Raw genomic sequence first — 23,426 nt, 5'->3', positions numbered from 1 at the left:
TCAAGCATTGTTCTAAAACTAGAAGAGAAATATTTGCTATATCCCTTTTTTCTTCAGTAGGAGGAGAACACCTCATTCTAGCAAGCTTCTATGGTCTCTTCTGAACACTTGTAAATTTGCTTAAAAGGAAAAATAAGTTCTTCATATTTCAGCTGTGTTTACCCTTGCTGTAGTATTTGGGATCACTGCCTTAAGGAAATTAAAGTATTTGCTGGTGGTGTACAAACTCTTTTATTCAGAGCATTGAGGGATGGAGGTGTACCCTTAGTATATACTAAGAAAAAATACAAAACTCTAAAATCTTCAGTTTGACTTACAGAAGTCCTTAGCTTTATGTTTAGGGGTGGCACTTTCTGTAGCTTGTTTCCCACTTGGCATAGAGATTGAATTTATATTGAGTTTTTTTAAATTTTGAGAAGTGCCTGCAGAATTTATTAATCCAGAATTAGTGTTCTGACAAAATAATTTTGTGTAAGTGATAGTTGGACATACAGTATAAGTTGTAGATCTAATATTTGTGAATTTGTAATTATCATGATTCGTATCTTTGCTGGATGCTTTTGGCTTAGGTAATTCTCTTCAGCAAATATTTCAACACAATTTTTGTAGAATGAAGTTATGCAGGCACTGGATTTGGTGATTGTGCAATCTTCAGTAAAAATTTCTCTAATGGGCTAATGAGGGCTCTTTAAACTAAAGTCTTCAAGAGGGAACATCCATGAGCTGGAAAATCTGAATATTCCTATGGCAGTCTTAAATTGATCACATTTTTGTATGTCTGTTCTTAAAGAAATGCTTCTTAGATGCTTGCACCTTTTGCTGTGCTTAACCACAGCAATTTTGGAATTTTAATTGCTAAGAAATCTCAAATTTTCAGCCCCTGTTTTCTGGTAATTTTATCCATAACCTAAAGGTTATATTCTTGTATTTTATTTTTCACTTCTTGAAATATATTAGTATTCTGGGTGCATCCTGAAACTGAATTTGAGATGCTGACATAGTCCTGAAATCAGTCTCTGTTTGGCTCTGGGTTAAACTGTTCTGTGCTTAAAGTATGCTGTCATGTAGGTTATTTCAGCAGATGAAAAACAGTCAGATATTCAATCATGTTATTTCAGAATTGAATCCTGTCTTGCCTTCATTCTAGATACTTTCAGGCAATTCAGAAACCAGTCTCTAAACTCCTGTCACCCATCACTTCTGTGCTCCTTCAGTTTTCCTCTGGGTGGTGTGCTGGGTGGGGTCCAGGACTGAACCCTACATGACTCAGTAAGAAATCTCTGAGCAGAGGAATAGTTTTTGAAATTAATGTCAATATTTTGCAGGCAAACTGCCTTCCCACAACCTTTTAAGTAGAAACAAAATGGTTTTATGTAATGTAGTAGGAAACATTTAAAATTCTTCGTAGTGTTTCATTTTATAAAGTTAAATGTGAACTTTCTGGAATGAGCTAATGACTTCATAACCAACATAGTGACTACAGTGCAGAATATTGAAAGCTGTTGCAGAAGCCTGTCACCCTTAAGATATTGAGTACTCCTTGTTCACTGGAAAAATACATTAAAAATAAACATAGGCAAAAATAATTGACAGAAAAGGATCTATATAACCTTTATTTATTTTTAAATATTAATATAAAATCATTCTTTCTTTAATTTTAGTATATGACTCTCAACCCCTCAACCAAGAGGAAGAGCTCTCGATCACCTGACAGAAAGCCTTCTAAGAAATCCAAAACTGATGGATCATCCCTGGGCCAGCCACTGAGCCCTACTCTGTGGTGCCACGTGCATTTGGAGAAATCTATTATTGGCTCTCCACTGAAGGTGAAAAACTCTAAGAATTCAAAATGTCCTAAAGAGGAGCTGGAAGAGGTGATGAAAATTGTGTCACCTGCTAAACTCGGTTCTAACTTTCGCATTCCAAAGAGGAGCCGACTGGGAAAGGGCAGCAACAAATCCTTGGACAAAAAGCAGAGAGGCAAAAGGGTTCTGAATGGGCAGAAATCATCGGGGAAATCAAAGTCTCCTAGGAAAGGCTTGAAGACCCCCAAGATGAAAATGAAACAAATGACACTACTGGACATGGCTAAAGGTACCACTAAGGTGTCCAGGGCTCCCAGGAGTTCTGGAGGCACCCCTAGGTCTTCCAGCAAACCCCAGAAACATCTGCCTCCTGCAGCACTCCATCTCATTGCTTATTACAAAGAAAACAAAGACCGGGAAGACAAAAAAAGTGCTCTTTCCTGTATCATTTCCAAAACAGCTAGGTTACTCTCAAATGAGGATCGTGCCCGTCTCCCTGAGGATTTGCGAGGGTTAGTACAGAAACGCTACGAGCTTCTAGAGCACAGGAAGAAATGGGCCACCATGACAGAGGAGCAGCGAAAGGAGTACATGAAGAAGAAAAGGGAGAAGCTGAAAGAGAAACTGAAGGAGAGAGCAAAGGAGCGGAAGGAGAAGGAGATGAAGGAAAAACTAGAAAAACAGAAAAGATATGAGGACCAAGATCTTAAAGGGAAAACCTTGCCTACTTTTAAACTGGTTGATACTCCAGAAGGACTTCCTAATACACTCTTTGGGGATGTCGCTATGGTGGTGGAGTTCCTGAGCTGTTACTCAGGGTTATTGATGCCAGATGCTCAATATCCGATTACGGCAGTTTCCCTGATGGAAGCACTTTGCGCAGAAAAGGGAGGCTTCCTTTATTTGAACCGAGTACTGGTCATTCTCTTGCAGACCCTGCTGCAAGATGAAATTGCTGAAGATTATGCTGAGCTAGGAATGAAGCTTTCTGAAATACCACTTACTTTGCATTCTGCTTCTGAGTTGGTTCGCCTATGCCTACGCAAGTCAGATGTGCAGGAGGAAAGTGAGGTCTCAGATAATGTAGATGAAAGCAAGGATTTGGCAGCTTTTGAGGATAATGAAGTACAAGATGAGTTCTTGGAGAAACTGGAGACATCGGAGTTCTTTGAGTTGACTCCTGAAGAGAAATTACGGATACTTGGAGCACTGTGCCACCGGATTCTAATGACGTACTCGGTGCAGGACCACGTGGAGGCAAAGCAGCAGACGTCGGCTGAGCTGTGGAAGGAGCGCCTAGCTATCTTGAAGGAAGAAAATGACAAGAAAAGAGCAGAAAAACAGAAGCGAAAAGAAATGGTGGCCAAAACCAAGGAGAATGGGAAAGATGAGAATATGATGGGAAGAAATGAAAAGAAAAAAAACGAGATGATGAAAATAGAGCACCGGGTAGAAATAGAAGCTGATGATATGATAAGTGCTGTGAAGAGCAGGCGCCTTCTTGCCATCCAAGCCAAGAAAGAGAGGGAGCAACAAGAAATACAAATGAGAGGTAAGAAAAATACAAGGAGGGTAGAACATTTGTGTGTTGTGGAGTAGAGGGGAATAAGTTAATGGCAAAATTGACAGCCTGTTTTCAAAAGCATTACCTGGTTTTAAGGGATTTACTCACTGGAGAAATATAATTCAGCTGCTATGGTTCCTATGGCAGCTTAAAATCTGGAATGTTAAGAAAAAGCAATAAATGCTTCTAGTTTTTTATCTGTGGGCATCTTTTGTTCAGTACCTTTCTAATCCTGTCAGGCCCGGGAAGGCTGGAAAACAGAAAATCTGTTTTGGGGACAGGAAACAAACAAAAAACCTTGTCTACCTTCAAACATCTTCTGGCTCTTACGTACAGAGGAGATATTTCCTGCTTAAAAGCTAGTTCCTACAGCTGCTGCTGGCCTTGCTGCCATGTGCATTGTCAGGTTGATGCTAGGAGCCCTTCTCCCAGATAAGGACTTAGGCAATAAATTTCAGTTTGGAGTTTCTCACTTTAAAGAATTAGTTATGGAGTTGTATAAATATAAACTGCTCAAACCTTTATAAATCACGAGTTGCAGTAACAAACTTTGTATGCCTCTGTGTTAGTGCATTTTGCAAAGGAGTATGGAATATGAAGAGCAAAATACTTTGGAATAGCACTTCAGGGATTTTTTTGGTTGTAAATGTGGGTACTGGGCAGGTGGAAGTGGACAGCATAGCTCATGTAGGTTGTTATTTCCCTTCTGAAACAGTTAAGGGACAAGCATCCCGCATGGAGCCTGGTTTATATGCCGTAGCTGGAATCTGGGATTATCTGTTCTAGGAGACCAAGAATAGGTAAATAACATGGAATACCCTGAGGCTCCTAAGGAAGTAGACTGGATACAACCATGCCTCCCATTGAAAGTAAATAGACTTTTCAGATCTTCTGTTAACAACTGTGAGTCTCAGAAGTATCAATAAACTGCTGAAGATCCGGAGTGCTGTCCTACTCCAGAAAAACAAAATACCAAATATCTAACATGCTGTAGCTGAATGGCCTCTTGGCCCCAATTCTTGTAGCATTCCAGTTGTTTGACAGCAAGTTCACGTTCATGATAAGATTTTACTGCAAAATTAAATACAGTTTGGACACTACTCCTTGGGATACTTCTTGTTGTTCTCACTTTATAGTTTGTACTAGTTATATATGAAGAAGAGCAATATTACATTGATAAGAGTAATTTGGCTTGCATGTTGAGGAAGTTTGATTCATTCTTTTGGACTTCACAAGGAAAACTAGGTCTCTGGCAGGGAAGGAAGGATTAAGCCTTTCAGTAAGGTTTGAATTCATATTGCTTCCTTTCCACATATCAAACCCCAACATTTCAGGCATCCAGGGCTTCTTTTACCTGTTAAGCAGTTGCTACCAGACAAAAAGGTACCCTCAACATACCAAAGATCTTGGTTAATGTTGATGGTGCAGTAGTTAGGGCTGTAGGGTTAGCAGCTCGGAGCTAAATCTGTTCTGGACTTCAGACTTGGAGGCTGGTATGGTTTCAGTGTGTGAAAAATAGTTCTGGATGACCACAATGAGAACTGCATCAGTGTGCTCCTACCATCACACAGGCCTTCTGGGGGCTTTTTCAGCCTACTGGCTTTCACACCACTTCAGTTGCATATGGTTTCAATAATGTTAGTATCTCTGGGGGAAGTAAGAGTAGTTGCTGACAAAACACCTATTGTACAGTGATTTGATATTCATATATATGAACCACTGCGCAATAGATGTTTTGTCAGCAACTATTCTTTTGCATACATATAGATAAAGATCTCAATCAGAGGTTTCTTTTTTGCCGCTCTGGTAACATCTGTAACACTGGGAGCACTAACCTCTTTCAAGTTAAACCTATCAAGATTGCAGCCAGTGCAACCAAGCTAGTCTCAGCTCAAAAAAGAACCCAGTGTAAGAAAGCATAAATGTATTTTTCTGTTCTTTCTTGACTTCAAAAGAAGTCAATACAGAACTCCCCATTGAGAGAACATGATTAATATCTGTATTTTCTTGCTAGTAAGAGTCAAGTCATTTCATTTCTGTGTTACTGCAGCGCTTACTAATTGTTCTTTGCCTGATCACTCCATGAAGCAATAGCTCCCACACAGTCTGTTGGAGGAGAATGGAGAGTTGGAAGCTTATACAGCTAACAAAGCCTGCTAGAAAGGAAAGTACCACCTGAGGCTAGCGTGCCATCACAATTGAAGATCAGATGGGGGGAGGAACCCTTTAGTATGGTGTCTTCGTTCTCATTTTGTTTGAACAGTTTCAGCATATGACTAAATTTAAGTTTCTGTTCTTTCCTTGCCTCTTCCTTAGTCTGGCACTTGATGGTACCTGCTGCAACTGGTCTTTACAGTTGCACAGAAAAAAAATACCTGTCTCATGAATGCCCACAATATCCAATGTCGTAAGCATTGAAGAGTTTGCTGGCAGTGTGGCTTGTTTTGGTTGGAGTCTTGGCTTTTGAGGGGAGGGTACTGAGGAGGAGAGTGAAGTGTGCCTTGTGCTAGCATCGGGTGACAGCAGCAAGTCTTGAGAAGGTGTCAGGGAGAAAAATTCTTCGGGAATTGTATCACCTCTGTCTCCTTCTAGTGGAAGGTGAGAACAGTACTTCCTGTGATATGGGTCTCCTGATGTGGTTTGCAAGACTCAGATTTAGGTCATGTGATGCATTTGGTGCTGTGAGAGTGGCTATTGCTAGTTGTTCTGATTTCAATACTTTGATGGAGGGAGAGGTCATAAGGTTTAGGGAGGAGTTGGTATTTACAGATATATGGGTGCAGGTGCTTGTGTCTAGCAGGTATGGATTAATAGGACAATTTTGCCATGCTGCAATGAATGTAAATTGGTATGCTGTTACTATATTATTATATAAAAGCTGGTATATCGAGTTGGTGTAACAAATGCAAAGGTATGTTTTTCAGTATGTCTCCTCTAATCAGTCAGGATTGATTACATTGGCAGGACTTCAGACACTTACCAGGTATTTACTAATCAACTGTTATCAAACCTATCTTTATCAGAAGATGGCTGCAAGATGAAGAATAGGTTAGTAGCCCTGGGAAGAGTCCTAGCAAGAAATTAGCTTTCTCCCTGGGACAGCAGCCAACATGATATCTATATGCTCACTTTTACCTGCCCCAGTCCACTCACCCCTTCCATATGGTCTCATTACATCTGCTTCAAACCCTGCTTTGTGATGTAAAGATAAGTCTTCATTTCTTCATCCTGTTTATTTTTTTCCTCAAGTTTTCTCCAGACACAGAAGAACGTTGCCCATAGCCTTTTGTGAAAGTCGTGAAGGGGTGATGTTTTTGTTAGACTGAGATCAGTCTCTGAAGAGCCAGCGTGACTCGGTTTCATGTTTTGTTCCTTTTTGTTCAGGCAGTTCTTGGTGGAAGTACACCTATTCTTCAGAGATTGGCAAAAGTGTAGAGACTCTTGAACCATCATGAGGAGCATAAATCCTGTTGACCTTAATGTTTTGTCTTGTGGCAGAAGCTGCCTTCCTTCTTGCTCCTTACCTAGACATGTGGAATGACATGTTTTGTTCTGTAAGGCTCTTGCCAGGGAGCCTGTGATGCCAGAATGTAGGCCACTACATATTTTTCTTCCCTTCTTTTTTTTGTCAACAGCAATGGATATTGAGAGCTACTGAAATTTCAATACTTCTGTCATGAGTGGGAAAGCTGAGGGTTCTATTTTAATGCTTTTCCACATCATAGCATATATGGGAAAGCATGAGGTGTTACGAGATGTGACTTGGTCACTGTTGTGAGACAGTTGTGCCTGGAAGAGGTCTCTGTTGTGCCAAATCTGTTTTTTTGGTAGGTAAGGTTGTGGGGAGAGTGTTCCTCACAGCTGCAGTTGTGGAAATGCAGGTGTCCATTAGCCACACTGACCTCTGTAGTGTCACAGCTGGACCGCTCCCAACACTTGAGCTGGTCAGAGCAGAAGTCCTTGTCATATGCTGTGTGCTGTAGCTAAAGATCTTTGACCCTGTTGTTATATGGGATTGCACAGCAATGGATATCACTTTGTTGGTCTAGAATGAGAAATAATAATGAGGACTAATTCCTCCAGACAATTTTTATCCAGACTTTCCTCTTTCCTCAGCCCAGTTCATCCTTATGCCTTGACTTAATTCTTGAGTTTTTTCTAGAATGGTGGGTGTAAAGTAAGTTGAAGGGTGAGTGGCTGTTCTAAAAGAATATTAACCAAAGTCACTGATAAATATATTTTTTTTTACCCCTGTGATGTAGTAAAATAAAAGAGAATATTGATGCCTGGATACAATAAAAGAAATCTAATACTTCTCTGTGCTAACTCCAACAGTGAGAATGGAGAAAGAAGCGGAGGAAGAAAGAATCCGAAAGCATAAAGCTGCAGCTGAGAAAACTTTCCAGGATGGAATTGCCAAAGCAAAGCTGGTGATGCGCAGGACCCCAGTCGGCACCGATCGTAATCATAACAGGTAGGAAAGGAAATGATCCTGAGCTGCTAGCTCTCTCCTCTTGAGATGAGCTTTATCAGATAGCGGTCCCCAAGAAATGATTGATATGGATGATGTTGAGAGGACTTCATGTCAATTGAACAGTGGAGGAGTGCAGAAGTGAGTTTTTTGTGTATATAGAGTGTAATGGCCTTCACTGGTTTACATGGCCAGCTTTTTGAGGCCTTCTTGTGGAGGTCAGGATCCACTAGCCTGTAGATCTTCAAGTGCTTGCATCAGTGCTCAAGAACCTAATTACCAGCTTTTTTTTTTTTTCATGTTTGTTGCACAGGAATGAGCTTAGAATGGATTCTAATAAAAGCTTTTCATGTTTCTCAGCTGTGCCAATATAAAGATATACATGCATTCAGTTTTTATTGAGTCAAGCACTCAGCTGCTTCTTCCCTCTGTGCAAATAAAGTGGATGCGTGTAACTAGCCAAAAGAGGAGACAGGTACCTGTTAACATACATGTTTTCTACAGGTATTGGCTGTTTTCAGATGAGGTTCCTGGCTTGTTCATTGAGAAAGGCTGGGTGCATGACAGTATAGACTACAGATTCATCCTTCCCCATCAGAAAAAAGAAGATTTTAAAAAAGACTACAGCTCAGGAGGTATGATTAGCCTGCTTCTCTGTGGGTATTTCCTTTGTTGCTGTCTGACTGTTAGAATGGATTTGTGAATGTGAGGGAGAACTGTCTAATCTGAGTGTTTTCATGGGGTACTCTGATTTAAGCCTTCTTTAAACTCCAGAAGCCTGCACACAGGAGAGTCCGATGCTCGTGATGATCTTCCTGCTGCTGCAGGTCTTGAGACTGCCTGCAATGTGCCACATAAGGACCATGGGACACAATCACCTCTCTCTTAAAAGCAGTGAGGTTGATGTCAATTGTGGACTAATCCCTCTGGTTTACTCTGAATGTGCTGAGTTGCAGTGTGCCAGACTTCTTGGACAAGTAGTCAGTTGTGTGTTGCAGGGAGTGAGGGTATCCATCACAATGCTAATATTCCACCAGTGGCAAGACTCCCAGATTAACCTGTGAAATAGTATCAAGCAGAACAGTCTTACAGATACCTATAGCTTTGCTGATTGAGGCCATTTTGGCAAGCAGCCCTCTTACTGAACATGCAGGTGAGGTGCAAGGACTAGCTGAAGTTCTAGTGCTTCCTCTGTAATTTTGCCTGGCTGACAAGGAGCCTTGCAGGCAGAGCTTGGACATGCACAAAACCCAGTCTGTGGGGAGGGAAACTTAACACTTCTATGTGGAATAGGTCTTGGTACAGAAGAGTGTGTTATAATCTGATTCCAGTTGCAGTTTCAGTCCTGATCATTTCTTGCTTTTGAAACATCATAGGCTGGCATTTAGTCCATCTACAGCAATACTGCATGTGAGAGGCTATATTGAGTTAAATCAGAGAGCCCTCACTTGGTGGTATTTTGTCTTGGACAATGGGCAGAGTAGACATCCGTAGAAGAATGAAACGGGGCAAACCTACAATAAGATACTTCATCCAGCATGTAACTTTCCAGCCATATGTGTCTTGGTGTCTTGTTGAGCTGCAGGTAGTATCATTAGTGGCCCTCGATGGGTATATTTTCTTATGTGAACTTTTTCAAATATTGACCAGCCATGTTCCTGTACACCAGCTTGCTTCCAGCTGCATTAATTTCTCAACTGCTGCCTGTGTATTTGCCCAGCTAGGGTGCAAGATTTCAGCACGTTCCTTTTGAAACTTAAGAAGCAAAGGCTTAAATAAGCAAAGGTTTAAATTCATGTCAGACTGTCAGATGCTCAGAAATACAAATACATCTTATTTATAACTCATTCAGTTCTAAAAGTACTTTTTCAGTATATAGCTAAAAAGTGAAACTAGTTTTATGTATTTGAAATAGTAGGAATGATTTTCTTAATTTTATGTATGTGCTTTATGATGCAGTAATTTCTTTAAAAATCTGTTATCTTTTTTCTTATTTCTATAAATGCATATACTGTGAGCTTTAGCAAACTAATGCTGGATTAGTTTTCCCTGACAAATATATTGCTGGCCTAGATGCTGCATATAAACACTTAACCTGGAGATAGGTTAGTTTTTGCAAAATAAAAATGCTCACTGAGGAAGATGAAGGAGAATACACTTGACCTTGTGCTTTTCTTTTACAGACAAGCGGAGGAGCACTGGCACCGATGGCAGAGTGAGCAAGCTTCACCGGTCTGTGCATGCTGCTGACCTTCCCACAGAGACCACTGCACCGAAGCAGGGACAGAACTTATGGTAACACGTGCTTTTATAGCTGCGAAGTACTTGAAGCATAGAGGTCAAGGAAACTAGACAGATTTCTTTTGATGGACCCTACTATATACCTATTACTCTTTCAGTACTTAACAGTTAGATTAGCTTAGCAGCTCTCCAGGCCTCTGTTACTGATACTATTACTAGTAGTGAATGACTAATAGGGCAGCCAGTCCAAGAGCCAGTGGAACTATTATGATCAACCTAATCAATCAGTCTTCAAGCCAGTATAAATTAAGCTGGTAAATGCTACTTTGATGTATTGCTTTTTACATATTTTATATTCAGAAGAAATGTTAATTTAAAAGAATTGCTGTGTGCTTTTTTCAGTACTCGTAAGCATTACTGTAAACAAAAAAAAAAAAAAAGAGGAGGAGGGGAGCAGTGACCTAGCTATTCTTTCATGGTTCATCTCAGCAGACCTAAATTGTGGCACGTGAGGTCCTTGAGCACACAAAATTAAAGTCTGCATTGAGATCTTTGGAGACAGGCCTATATCCTGCGTGTTCTTTTACTATGTAAGACATGCAGAGCCATCCCACAGCTCCTTGTCAGTATCTTCTTCCTAGGCTTCACAGCAGACTATGGTGGTGTCCATTTGTTCTCCTGTAGCACTGTATCATGGAGTTGATTTTTGTTGCTACTGATAATTATAGCTTAGCAAAATTATTCTTCCCTTGTTATCCCTTTAATGCTTCCCAATGCCAAGCAGTAGCCACCAGCCTGTCTTTTAAGTGAATCAAATTTGAATACTACCTTTTGGCATGTTTGATTGGGACTTGCTCCAGTACTTGGCCCTACCAATGTCTTTTATCTTTAAAGAAAATCTCCTATGTTAGCTGTTGCCCTGTGTGGTAAGGAGCAATCAGCAGTGTCCCTGTGCCAGAAAATACTGGCTACAGCTTTACCTACTAAACCACCTATGAAGAACTCTGCTTTTTTTTTTTCTTTTTTTTTTTTTTTTTAAGATAAGCCTGAGAAGTAACTGTCACAAAGTACTTGCTTCTGCAGGTCCCTTATTAGCAGTGGCTTTTCCACAGAGTTTTCCACTGCTGACACACAAAGTGGAGTTACTTGGTCTTTGATAAATATCACCAGTTGTGAGCTTAGCTCCAAAGCATAGTTCCACTGCTGCAAGTTAGAACTACTTTACTAAAGATGTTCCTGCTCCCCCACCAGGAACTGTCGGAGAGACTGAAATTTGTGGATGTCTTGATTCATCTAAACCATCAGCATTGAGTGCTGACTCTTTGTATTGCTCTACCCCTTCTCTTTCATTGCTAGCAGGTCATAGGAGATAGCAGAGTTTCTTCTGCATGCCTTCACTCTGTCCAATATTGCCATGTCAAAACTCCACCCCGTTTTCAGTCTAGTCCTTTGCACATCTTATCACATGGCCAAAATTCAAGCAATTGGGCTTTCCTAGGGAATGGGTGGTAAACAAGAGGTTGCAGAGGACAGTACGATCCACAGGGAAGTCCTCTCTGCTCTTTCTAACTGTCTGTTATAATACTTCATCTTCATTCAGCAGAGGTGGCAAGGTGTGTTCCCAGTAGAAAAACAAATTATATAAGGAAAACAGTAGCTTAAATTAATAGCACATATTGCTATAAGCTGAAGACAAACAGAGAGGCAAATCGGATAAGTTAAGTAACACAGAATCCCTGCGATTTGTAATTCCAGGCTGAACTTGAAAAAGCATAGTATTTGATGTTAGTGTTGAATTGCTCTATCAGGTTGGCAACTTTGTGACATGCTGAGAGTGATCGGGGTGGTTACAAAGGTAGGAATGCTTTATGAAGTAACTAGTCACACAGCCCAGGAGAAGCAGCTCTTTGAACCATGTCCTGTGCACTCTTGGGACTGAATTATATTCTGTTACTAAGAGCTGATTTGTATGAAGTGGCCATAATATGTGGTATTCTGCTCTTTTTCTAAAAAGAGAACAACAAAAATAATTAAGTTTGTTTGGGGCAGGGGGGGAAGCGTAAAGTGGCAGCCAAAAGCCTAAAATGCTTTCAAAGAGATTGTCTTAAAGTTTCCATACTAGATGGTCAAAGCAAGTGCTGCCTCTTACCTTTGAAAAAAGTTTTGAGGAAACTTGGGAGCAAAACAGCAGCAACAATAACAAAATATTCTCAGTATGGTTCACATCAGGATAAGGAAGCTATTAAAAATAAGAAGACCTACTTAAAAGCCATGATTGAGTCTAAATGAAGGAAATAAAAAAGGGTGATAAACCAAAGTACAGACTAAGGGAGAAACAATTTTTTTTTTTTTTCCTTGGGGAACAATCTTGCTTCACAAGATCTGTTGTTACAGGGCCTGCCTTAGGATAAGAGGGAAGCTCTTCTCATGAGTGAATAATTGGCTAAGAAATACAAAAAAAGTTACAGAAATACTCTAATTTGTATTTCAGCAGGGAGATAGAGAGTAATGCTAGAAGAGAATGGGGAAGTCTCCTAAAGAAAGAGGATTTTCTTTTGATGCAGAAAAAAGGGATCAGGAAATCAAACTAGCAAATGGCAATTTTGAAATAGGAAAGTACTACTTCAGATCATACAGCTGATGCATACAACTCACTGCTACCAGCTGCTGTGGATTTTCAGATTTGTTACCTGTTCAAAGTACCAGTTGGACAAATTGCTGAAAGGAGTTCACTGAGGAGTATTAAGCACAAAGGTTCTTGTCCTGGCACACAAGGAAGTCCTCAAACCAGCAGATCCTAAAATCTGTAGGGGCAGGGTGAAGAAGTGTCACTGCATGTCTGCTCTGCCTTTTTGCCACTCAGAAATAAGATGCTGAGCTGGCTGGGATTTTTTTTGGCCTGGCTGTTAAGCCACAGTGTCTTTGATTTCTGTCCTTTTTGGTACCTGCTAGGAAAGACTGCTAGCAATCACAGCACTTGCTGGTTTTTTTACTGAGAGTATCACTCCTGCGTGCATTGCCTGCCAAGCAGGTTGCCAGTGTCAGGGTGTTGAGGTAAAGCAATGCAAATGGAAGATCTGAGCCAGGTGTAGGCCTTCATGCCCTTAAAGTGATCAGGGGGCACAATGGCAGGTTTTCAAAGCAAAGGTAACTACTTCTAACTTAGCATTCTTCTGTGCTGTCTGCATGACTTTCTCCTAACTGACAGGGCCACCTAAAGCCATTTCCACAGATAAGCAGTAAGCTTCCTCAGCTGAGAGACTTTTCTTTAAAGCTCTAGAACTGGAAAGAGCCTGTTTGCTAAGTACCTATCTGACAGCTGTCACCATTTACAGGTAAGCTTCCACAAAAAGACAAGTGACAACCTGAGAGGTGCTATTTCAGGGGATAGCCAGTAACTAGAACTTCCCTCTGAGGAAATCTGTATTCATATTACTGTATTTTCCTCTGTGGCCATTGCCATTGATCTCTCCAATCTCAGGGACTCTCATGAGCATAGATGGTTATGGAAGAGTCTCCTCCTTGGCTGCTTTTTGCACATTGTCCTTGCACACCCTGAGAAGCCCTGAGACCACAGTGAAGTCCTTGGATATCTACACCCCTTGTTGTTGGGATACAAGGACTTGTTCAGCTATAACTCATAATGTTAGCATGTGGTGCACAGGAAGTTTCATTTCTTTGTGTTCTGCTTTAACTCCTGCCATCCTGTCTCTTCTTCCCAGTAGTACATCTAACGTGGGATTGAGAGTAGCCTCACAGTGCACATAGAGCATCTTTAGCTTTACCCTTTTGTACGCTAGAGTGATGAGACTTTGAAATGAACACTAAATTAACTCCATGAATGGTTGTATTTCAGGGTCCTGCCCCTTTTCTCCTTGAGGATGGGAGCTGGTAGGACACTGATAAAGGGAGAAATAGATTCCATACTTCTGCCAAGAGCTCCAGAAACAGTATTTCATAGAAGTGGTTTCTGCTTTCAGTACTTTGTCCCCAAAAAGAAGAGGGCCCAGTGTTCTGTCCTAAAAGCGCAGAGGCTGAATCATTGTTCTCATTCAGAATCATAAATGCTTGGTTACTTCTGTCTTCTCCAGACAGATGGACCAGTCCCCTTTCTAACATTGTGTACCACTTTCACTGATATTGATGCTTATTAAAAAAATTTCCCTATTTAAAGCTTCTGGGCACATGGTCCCTGAAAAAGTCTTTTGTCCATACCATAGTGCTTTGTGAGCTGTGTACATACTGGTCTTCCCTGCAAGAACCATGGGTTAATCACAACCTTTGCAGTATATTAGTATGCAGGAAACTTCTTGCTCATCCTGGTCAGAAAGCAGATGAATTTTGGAAAGAGTGGCATCTCTGCAGAGTAACTCCCGTTGTTCTTCATCTATTAGGAATACACCATGATATGGCGGGTCCCCTCAGCAGACAATTTGAGTTAACCGTGAGTGGGTGCTGACAGACTCCATTCTCACGCCTATATTCTACAGATGGAGTTCCCCTGTTTCCACCAAACCTCCAGAGCAGGTACTGATCCTGGGCTCCTCTAGATGTTGTCCTCTTGATTTCTTCATTCCCTAGTCTGCAGTCCAGGTTTTATACCTTCCTCTGTCCCTTGCAGCCTGTAGCCTGAGAACAGGTAGGAATATTCAGCCTGAGTGAATACTGAGAGCTCCTTTTGACTTGGTGCTTGTGCCATTTGTCCCTTCTGTTTTGATTGCTGACCAGTCTACTGGCTTGTGCTGCCAGAAATGTAAGAAAAGAATCTAGACTGTTATTTAGGGATGTGGGAAGCCCTTACCCCAGTCAGGATTTCCCCGTTTCAGATCAGTTTGAAGACCTCCATCTGGTCTTGTCTCTCCCAAAGGCATCTTTCCCATCACTCTGGATTGTTACTAAGCTCTGTGTCAGGCCACATGAAGGGCACCTGTTGCCTTCCCCGCACTCTTACCAAGACCCACAAGCTCATAGCCTTATTGCCTCCCCTGTTTAAAATGCCAGCCCTGTCTTATCATATCCATGCTCCCAGCCTCATGCTGGTTGAGCCCTAGTTGGAGGTGCAGGTGGTTCCTTCAGGTAGCAGGGAGCATATGGAGCTAGGTTGAGAACCAGGAACTGTGGCCGCACAGGGCAGCAAGGTGTCACCAATCAAATTAACACAGGTACTTCTTTGATATGTTTATATTATGCACATTTGAGTTCAAGCTAATGTAGAACAGTTCCCTCTCCCAGAAATACCAGTTCTTATTCTCAGGGTGAATTGGGAAGACTCCAGTACCTGTTGCAGATCTTTTCCCTTCCCTGTCCCATTTCTTTTTCGGCAGGAACAAAGTTGTGCCAGGGCTTAACACTAGCTTTCAAAAAAGGATATCCTCACGCTGGCCAGCAACTTGCATTGTCTTTCCCCAAACAACATAACACTGGTGAATCCAAATGCCCTATGTTGTTTTCAGTGCCCTTTAATTTTTACAGTAAGATAAAACTGTGCAGGATGTTTCCCCCATTAGATTTGCAGCCATGGGGGAAAGCTGAGAAAGCTCAGGCATGGTCTTATCAGATATTTTTCCAACTGGGTTCTGTGGTGTATCACCAGCAGTGACTGATGTTGTTTCATCATGACCTAGGCAACCTTCTCAGCGTGCCTGAGAAATAGTCCTCTGCTGGGTATCTGCAGGGCAACTGTTTTGAAGCTTTATTTATGCCATTCCCATATTGTGACAGATTCTTCATATTGAAATATTGCTTAGGACCAATCCCAAGATTTGTCCTGAGGGTTTGGAAGCAATTTGATACCAAATATTCTAGAGAAATTTCTCTTTATTTAGCAGAAGTCCAGTAGACTTAAAAATGCTAGTCCTTGCAGTGGTCTGTCTGTAGACCTTCCAGTGAATGTAGGAATGCTAGTCACCATAAGTGGCATCTATAAGAAAAAGACACAAGTTACATTGTTAGAGGTTTGTGTGAATGCCTGTTGGATCCTATGACCAGTCCTTAATCGCTGCTACTTTTGAAGTGCCTGTGCTAGGCTCTAGTGGGTGAAAGATATTTGGAACTGCTCTGTCCTGTTTCTCGCCAGGAGGGTGTGCAGAGAATAGTGGTGGCCAAAAGATTTTACCTCAGTGTGCAAAGTGAGGATGCTCTGCAGGGTTGGAGTATACTGAAGCAGGTGACTGGCAAGAAACTATTTTTCTTCCATTTTTAAACAATCAATCATATGTCTTATTAGAGTAATTAATTTACTAACTGAATGCAAATTGTGAGGCCATTGCCCTAACATGAGCATACTAGAACTCTGAAATATTTTCTTTTCAGATATGATATTTAGTAATTATTTCTGCCAGAAAAATAAGCATTGCGGATACTGTTATTCCAAGAGGAGCCAGAACAGCATCTTTCTCTAGTTCTTGCTTGGCTCATCTGAGCTTGTGCCCAAGAAGAAAAATTAGATCTGGAGTCTTCTCTGTGGCTGGTAAGGATCACATAGTGGTCCTTTGCAGTTGTTTCCATATCAGGTTGATTTTGCTATTCCCTCACTTCCCTCTTCTAAAGAGCAATCCTTTTCTAGAAGATTTGTAATTAGTCTTATTTTCTGTAAATGAGCTCTGAAACTCAGATTAAATCTCTGTGCCCATCAGGTGAGGAGGCTCCCTGGCATCCTAGAATAGAGTTGGGGGGGAAAAAAAAAAAGAGGCAAAAGAGCAGAATTTCAGGCTGACTTAAAGCTAGTTTAAATCTACAACCCAGCATTAGAACTTGATTGTACTCTGGACTTGCAGAGAGAATTCTCTCTTGTGTAGAGAATTCTGCAGAAGTTTTCCCCTTTTAGATTCAGCTAACTGCCAATTACCATTGCTGTCCTGAAGGACTTTCTGATCAGAAAGGTTTAAAACTAATGAATATGGTTTTCACATACTGCATTTGAGCTTTCAAGTTAAGATCAGCTTCTTAAAAAAGGAGGACTTCTGCACTTGCAGAGGGCATAGCCTTCAGTCACAAATCTACATCATCAGCAATTGTGGTATAAGCTAGGACATACCCTTTGTTAATCTAGGAACTTCTTGGGTTAATGAAATAAGTTGAAGGCACTGCAGAAAGAATGATTAAATTGCTATGCTATGCAGCGTATAGCATGTTAATGTTTTCTAGTGCATCTAAAATGACGTTCAGATTACTTAAACTGACTGCAACTTAGTGAATGTAATCCCTGGGGTAGATGACTAAATTCAAATGCCAATGTTTTAATAAACTTAACAGGGAAAAATCTATAAATCAGCTCTGTGTTTATTTTGTTTTTATTTTTCTTACCCTGGAATTGGCTACGTTTGGGGACCTTGAAATGAGGCCAGTCTGAGTCAGAATGCTTATGCCAGCATTATTGAAGTGTTTCACCTTGCTCTGTAGGGTTGGGATATAGGTTACTTGTCATCCCTGCCTAATACTTGTGAATTATTTAGAAGAAGGAATTGCCTTGCCGCAGAGATACGTTGGTTGATGTTGGTGCATGTTATATCTTTCAGGTTTCTCTGTGACAGTCAGAAGGATTTGGATGAGCTGCTGGATTGCCTGCACCCACAAGGAGTAAGAGAGAGCCAGCTAAAGGAGCGTTTGGAGAAAAGGTGAGCCTGCTATTTTTTTTTCTCTGTGTGCCTTCTCAAAGTCAAAGCGTATCCTCATCACAGCAAGCCTTTCCATTCCTGGGGCAGCGTTCTGTGCTTTGCTTTGATTGTGCCTGTGCTGAAGAGCGGAGGATATTGAAGATAAGAAATGACTGTTTTTCTTGGGCAGTAATTGCAAGTTCTCGATAGGTAATGTTCTCAACTGTGAAGAGGTTCTGTCAGTCTTTAAATTGCTCCTTGCTACTGGAAACAACGGCAGTGCTGTTTCACTTGGAGAGCCAGAACTACCATGTGCTTTCAAGTGTCTTTCAAAGAACATTCTGCACTGGTGGAGCATGTAGATCATGATGGACACCATTGTTGCCCCAGTGCCTGCACAGCACACAGGGCAGTGGTCTGCATGTATTGAAAGGTTGTTTTTGATTTTCCAGGTATCAGGACATCACGCATTCTATCCATTTGGCTCGGAAACAGAACTTGGGCCTCAAATCCTGTGATGGCAACCAGGAACTACTGAACTACCTCCGAAGTGATCTAATTGAGGTTGCAACTCGGCTGCAAAAAGGAGGCTTGGGATATGTTGATGTGACACCAGAATATGAAGCAAGAGTGAGTGAACAGGCAAAGTAGTACTGAGCAAGACAAGCATGAGCTGATACTTTCTGTGGAAGGTCTTGAGTCTTTTGTTATCCTCAGACAAGAGGATCAGGAAAATTAGTGTTCTCATGTGTCCTCTTTTTCTAAACTATCATTTCAACATTACACAGCTGCTGGCTTGAGGTCCTTTTGGTGTAGGTAGGTCATAATGTTGGAGCTAGGTGTCCTGCACAGTTGTTAAATTGCCCTATTTCCTTCATCTGGTGGCAGACTTTTTTATGGAGCATTATCAGAACTCTTTGCAGGTAGCTGATTTTTAGCTTCTGTGTCAAAGCCAGCATGTCTTGTTGAGACAGCAGTTTTCCATTTTGGAGGTTTGGGGTTTTTGTTGTTTGGGGTGTTTGGTTTTTTTTCATAAATTCAGACCACTTTAGGCTTGGAATAATGATTGCGTCCCAGTTCCAGGACCTAAAGGATGTTTTGTTCATGGATATGTCAGCACAAGGAAGTTACTGTGCAGTGAACTGAAGTATGACTTTTTAGTGCTCTGGCTAGTTCAGCCTAACTCACATGAGCATTACTGGTGCATTGAGTGTCTTCAGGAGGGGATAAGGCTGCCTGGTGTGGGTAGAGTAAACACTTCTGTGACTCGTGCATGCTCCTCCTACCAAAGGATGACATTGTCTGGCTTGGAATGATTAAAGCTCTGTTCAAGCTGCATCCTGAGTCACTGCAGAGACTTCTCTGTGTAGATGAGACCATAAGTGTTAAGAGGAGGGGAAAAGTGAAGTCACTAAAGGAGTGGAAGAATGGCATAGTGCTTAGTCATCATGGTCATCATGGATTTGGGTTGGGGGGGTGGTTTGGTTTTGGGGGTGAGGTGGGTGTTTTGGGGTTTTTTTTGTGTTTTTTTGGGTTTTTTTTTAAGGCATGATGCTTTTTTCTTAACAGTGCTATGCATTATCATCAGCTATGTGTGAATTCTAGCAGAAGCAGCAGCAATATGCTGATTCCATAACCAAGTATGGTAGATAACAATACTGCATTAAGTGTCACGTGTATCCATTTGCAGGACAGACCCACCTAAAACAGCACAGAGAGTAACGTCCAACTGTTACATGATCATACGCTCTCCCTAACAGGTATACTCACTAGAGAGCTTGAAGGATTTTGGAGAGTGTGTGATTGCACTCCAAGCTGGTGTTGTTAAGAAGTTTCTGCAAGGTTTCATGGCCCCCAAGCAGAAGAGAAGGAAACATCAAGGAGAGGACTACACTGCCAAGGCTGAGGAGATAGATGAAGACAAGAAAATGGCAGAAGAAGCTAAGGTATTGTTCATGTCAGGGCTCTCTTTCAGTCTTGTAATATAACTCTTTGAGCAGGGACAATACATTTCATAGAGTGCTAAATCCTAAGCAGCTTCTCCTCATTCCAAGTTTGGAGTGCAGTGGGTTTGTCATTTATGGGGCCAGGTGTTCCCTGTTTATTTTGAAGAGTAAAGGTATTGGCAAAATGAAAATCATACTGAGGAATTACAGTTAACTTTGCCTGTGAACAGGAAATGGGTCAAGTCAAATATTTGACGACTTTGTGCAGTTCCTCACACAAGTTGGGTACTTTAATAAAAGCATATTATGGAGTATTTTTACAGAACTTAACAGGAGTTGTATCCGTCAGAGAGGACTGATGGTGGTTTATTGCCTTTGATCCATAAAGAGAAGGAGGGACACATTGAGGTTTCGGTGACTGCAAGGGAGTTAGGTTCAGGTAAATACCAATGTTATGCAAGAAGAGACACAAGTCGGTGTATGTGTGGAGACACCCACAGAAGATGCCAAGCTGTGGGTTGCACTCAGCTTGTCTGGACATCTGGACAAACAAACCATATGTGCCTGCAGTAGAAAAGTGGTCTTGTGGGGGTAAATACATAGCCTTCCAAATCAGAGCTCAGAAGGGATGGAGAAGAGCTGCAGAGGATTTGGTAGGGTCCTGCAGGCAGTTGAGCTGTACCAGTGTTTCATCCTAAGAAAGATACTAGTGCTCAGGGGTAGTTTCTATGCACTCAGTTGAATGGGACATTAGTGTCCCATGACAAAACTTAGCCCACTGCCCCCTTCAAAGTGCTCTGCCCTGATTGCTCACTGACTTCAGCAGAAGTAGCAAGATCAGAGTTGGATCAACAGAACATTTGAAATTCCCAGCTTAAAAAGGAAGTATTAGATGCTTGACTGGTGCTGGGGTGTGGGAGTTTTTGTGGTGCCTTTTTTTTTTTTTTTTTTAGGCTCCTGTCAGTGTATGCTAAACCCTTGTTGTCTGAACATCAAGTCTTTGCTATGCTGTGTCATTGCCACGTTAGCAGGATATTTGGATAGGCAGTAGAAGTTCTCACATTCTTCAGTTGTCCTGAAGTATTTAAACTTTGCTAACTTTGAGTCTTTCAGTCCTTAGTGCAAAGGGAATGGAAGGCTACCTTATCCTAAAAGCTGTCAGCAGAATACAGAGCTGTAAAAAACAGTTATGTCTGAGACAGAAAGGGCCTGGATCATCACATTTCCTGTATCTACAGCAACACCATATCATGCCTTACTCCAATGTGTCTTACAGCTATAACCATAAGGGTTATACCTGTAGGGCATACTTAAAGGGTAACATCAGATTTACTACAATATCTAAATGGATAGTAATTTAGCAGCTTAAGCTCTGTATTTGAGTCCTGGTCACTTCCCTGCTATTGCTAAAGCTGTGTCAGATTTCAAACCTAAGCTTTTATTTGCCTGAAAATTGAGCCATTTTGATCATGAATGTTCGGTTAGTTTCTCCATTCTACCTTAGAGCACTACTCTCTTAATGATATGGTTACGGAGCATTGTTTGTTACAGCAAGGCCAGGCTTCTGTAATGTGCTTCATTCTAGCAATTGCAGAACTTTCAGCTGCAGCAACCTAGTTAGACAAAGTGCTTTGTGTGACTGAAACATCCTGATTTGTACTTTCTCTTCTGTAAACCAGCTGGAACAGTAGGATTTCTGACTATTGCTGGACTTGTAATCGTATGTTACTTTGAATTTTTTTTTTTTTTTTTTTCCCTCCTTGTATTACCCAATTTGTCTAATGTGACTGTATACTTAGCTATACAGCTCAGCCTTATAGGTCTATGGGTGCAGATTTAAGTATTGCCAGTCTGAGTGTGTGGTTGTGTGGTTCTCCCTCCGGAGCACTGGCTTTTGTGTTGTGCTGATGTCTCTGGAGCATTTATTTATGCAGTACAGTGCTTTCTTTATCTGGCTCAGAGATTTCTAGACATCTGTAGAGCTACAAGTAATGTTCAACATTTTTGTGGGGGTTTTGGGTTTGTTTGGTTGGTTTGTTTAGTTTTTGGGTTTTGTTTGGGTTTTTTTTTTGCCTCAGTTTATCTAGAACAAGCTTTCTTTTTGCCAAAGCAGAAAACTTTTATAAATGACCTTGAAAGAGCAGCCCAGATCTTGGATATAGTTATCTGATGAAAAAACCCGACTGTTAGGCTTTTAAAGACAAATCTCCTGCATAGGCCAAGAATTATGAAGTCTTTTAGAGCCAGAACTGCACTGAGAGTAAGTAGCAGGTAAAATACAGCATAGCCCTACTGGAAAAACACACTTAATGTACTTACAGACTATATGAGCGAAATTGCAGTCCTGCGGTATGGTTATGTCTCATTTTCCCTGTGAGAAACAAGTTATGGCTTAATAGGCACCTATTTGCTGACATAATTGTCTATACTAAGGGTTCCTGCTGGCTCAGCTACATAGCTAGAGATCATACTGCTGAGTGGCAAAAGATTGCAGTGTAGACCTGGCTTATGGCTGTTTCTGAAAATCAGTCTTGTGCCTCTGTTTATGCAAACATTCCCATTTCCAGTGGCAGCAGCACTCTGGACTATCCCAGAATAGGACAGGGAATATGTGACCTCTTTGCAGTGTGAAATCGCAGCACAACTGCCTGAGCATAGTCAAGAGCATGGGTAGGTTATCTACCCCAGCTACTTGCTGTCAGTGGTGTTTGCAAGGGAAAAGTCATGGGGGGGGTCAGTCTTCACCTGCAGACAAAACCTCAAAGAGCAGCTTCACAACCAAGCAATTACCATTTCAGCTGTTCAGAGGGATTTCTGTCATCTTAGGATACCAGACAAGAGCCTTTCTAGCTGGAGGTTTGTCCACCTTTACCCAAGCAGGAGTTTTCTGTCACTCTAAAGTTGAAATGGGACTGAGAACTTCTCCTTTGGTATTTTTGTGGGGGTTTTTTTGTTGTTTTCCCTGCTAGATTGCTCCTCTCCAGTCAAAACGGTATTGAAGTAACTTCTTTCAGTCTCCTGTTTTGCCTAGTTGGCGGTCTGAACTCCCTTGATAGTGGTTCTGCTAAAATGCCATAGTCTCATGATGCTTGGGAAGCAAGGCTAAAAATCTGTTAAATTCCACAGGCTTGGGGAGAAAAATCTAAGCAAAACTTGCCAACAGCTTTTGCAGATTTATCTTGGCCCAGCAGTTACCCAGTACGTTAACAGCAAAACCCATGGAACAGTTACTTGGAAAATCAATTACACAGTATGTGAAGCACCTCAACAATGTTCTGCAAAGAAATAGCACAGCACTGTGTAATCTGCCACAGTAGGCTGTGCAGGTTTCCATTTGTCTTGAATGTCTCAGGCTCCAGGTTCCATACTAGCAATGGCAGCAAGGATGTTGGCATTTTAGAACAGTTTGTGTGTTTTTCCAAGCATCTAATATATGCTGTGCTTCCTCAAATTCAGTCAGAGGAGAATGTGCAACTCTGCAAAAATCCTGGGTTTTGTTTGGCTCCCAAATTGCTGTCAGCTGCAGAGTTTAGATTTTCCCATCTGACACTTTACTGTTTGTTTTTTCATTCTCCTGGGGTAGAAGAACATTAACTTGAGTCCTATTATGTCCCTGTCATGTCTAGGCCATCACCTCATTGTTGTAAAGCAAAGGATTAATGTTGGAGTTGAACACGCGGTGGCTCTGGATTGCTTCTCTGTTCTGGTGCATTTCCGATTTACCACAACGTTGTTTCTAAACCTCTAGGGCTGAGTTTGAGATTTTGCATGTGGCTTGCTATGTGCAGACTCCAGCAGTTGCCC

General features: G+C 41.4%; 2 protein-coding genes across 7 annotated transcripts in view; both read left to right on the top strand.

Annotated features, from left to right (window-relative positions):
- The window catches only part of NSUN5 (NOP2/Sun RNA methyltransferase 5), a 197,362-nt gene that overhangs the window by 105,098 nt on the left and 68,838 nt on the right, over positions 1 to 23,426 (top strand). The gene's annotated exons all lie outside the window — the stretch shown is intronic.
- The window catches only part of BAZ1B (bromodomain adjacent to zinc finger domain 1B), a 52,446-nt gene that overhangs the window by 17,306 nt on the left and 11,714 nt on the right, over positions 1 to 23,426 (top strand). For all 6 annotated transcript variants that reach the window (XM_069791602.1, XM_069791599.1, XM_069791600.1 and 3 more), the window contains exons 7-13: positions 1,662 to 3,357; positions 7,705 to 7,843; positions 8,345 to 8,475; positions 10,024 to 10,135; positions 17,599 to 17,697; positions 18,129 to 18,306; positions 19,437 to 19,622. In XM_069791602.1, coding sequence (XP_069647703.1) covers positions 1,662 to 3,357; positions 7,705 to 7,843; positions 8,345 to 8,475; positions 10,024 to 10,135; positions 17,599 to 17,697; positions 18,129 to 18,306; positions 19,437 to 19,622 — 2,541 coding nt within the window. The remainder of the gene's footprint in view (positions 1 to 1,661; positions 3,358 to 7,704; positions 7,844 to 8,344; positions 8,476 to 10,023; positions 10,136 to 17,598; positions 17,698 to 18,128; positions 18,307 to 19,436; positions 19,623 to 23,426) is intronic.

This window comes from Haliaeetus albicilla, chromosome 9 (genome assembly GCF_947461875.1).
Source record: "Haliaeetus albicilla chromosome 9, bHalAlb1.1, whole genome shotgun sequence".
NCBI lineage: Eukaryota > Metazoa > Chordata > Aves > Accipitriformes > Accipitridae > Haliaeetus > Haliaeetus albicilla.
The sequence above is the reverse complement of the archived record's forward strand: the minus strand, read 5'-3'. Positions and strand labels throughout refer to the sequence as shown.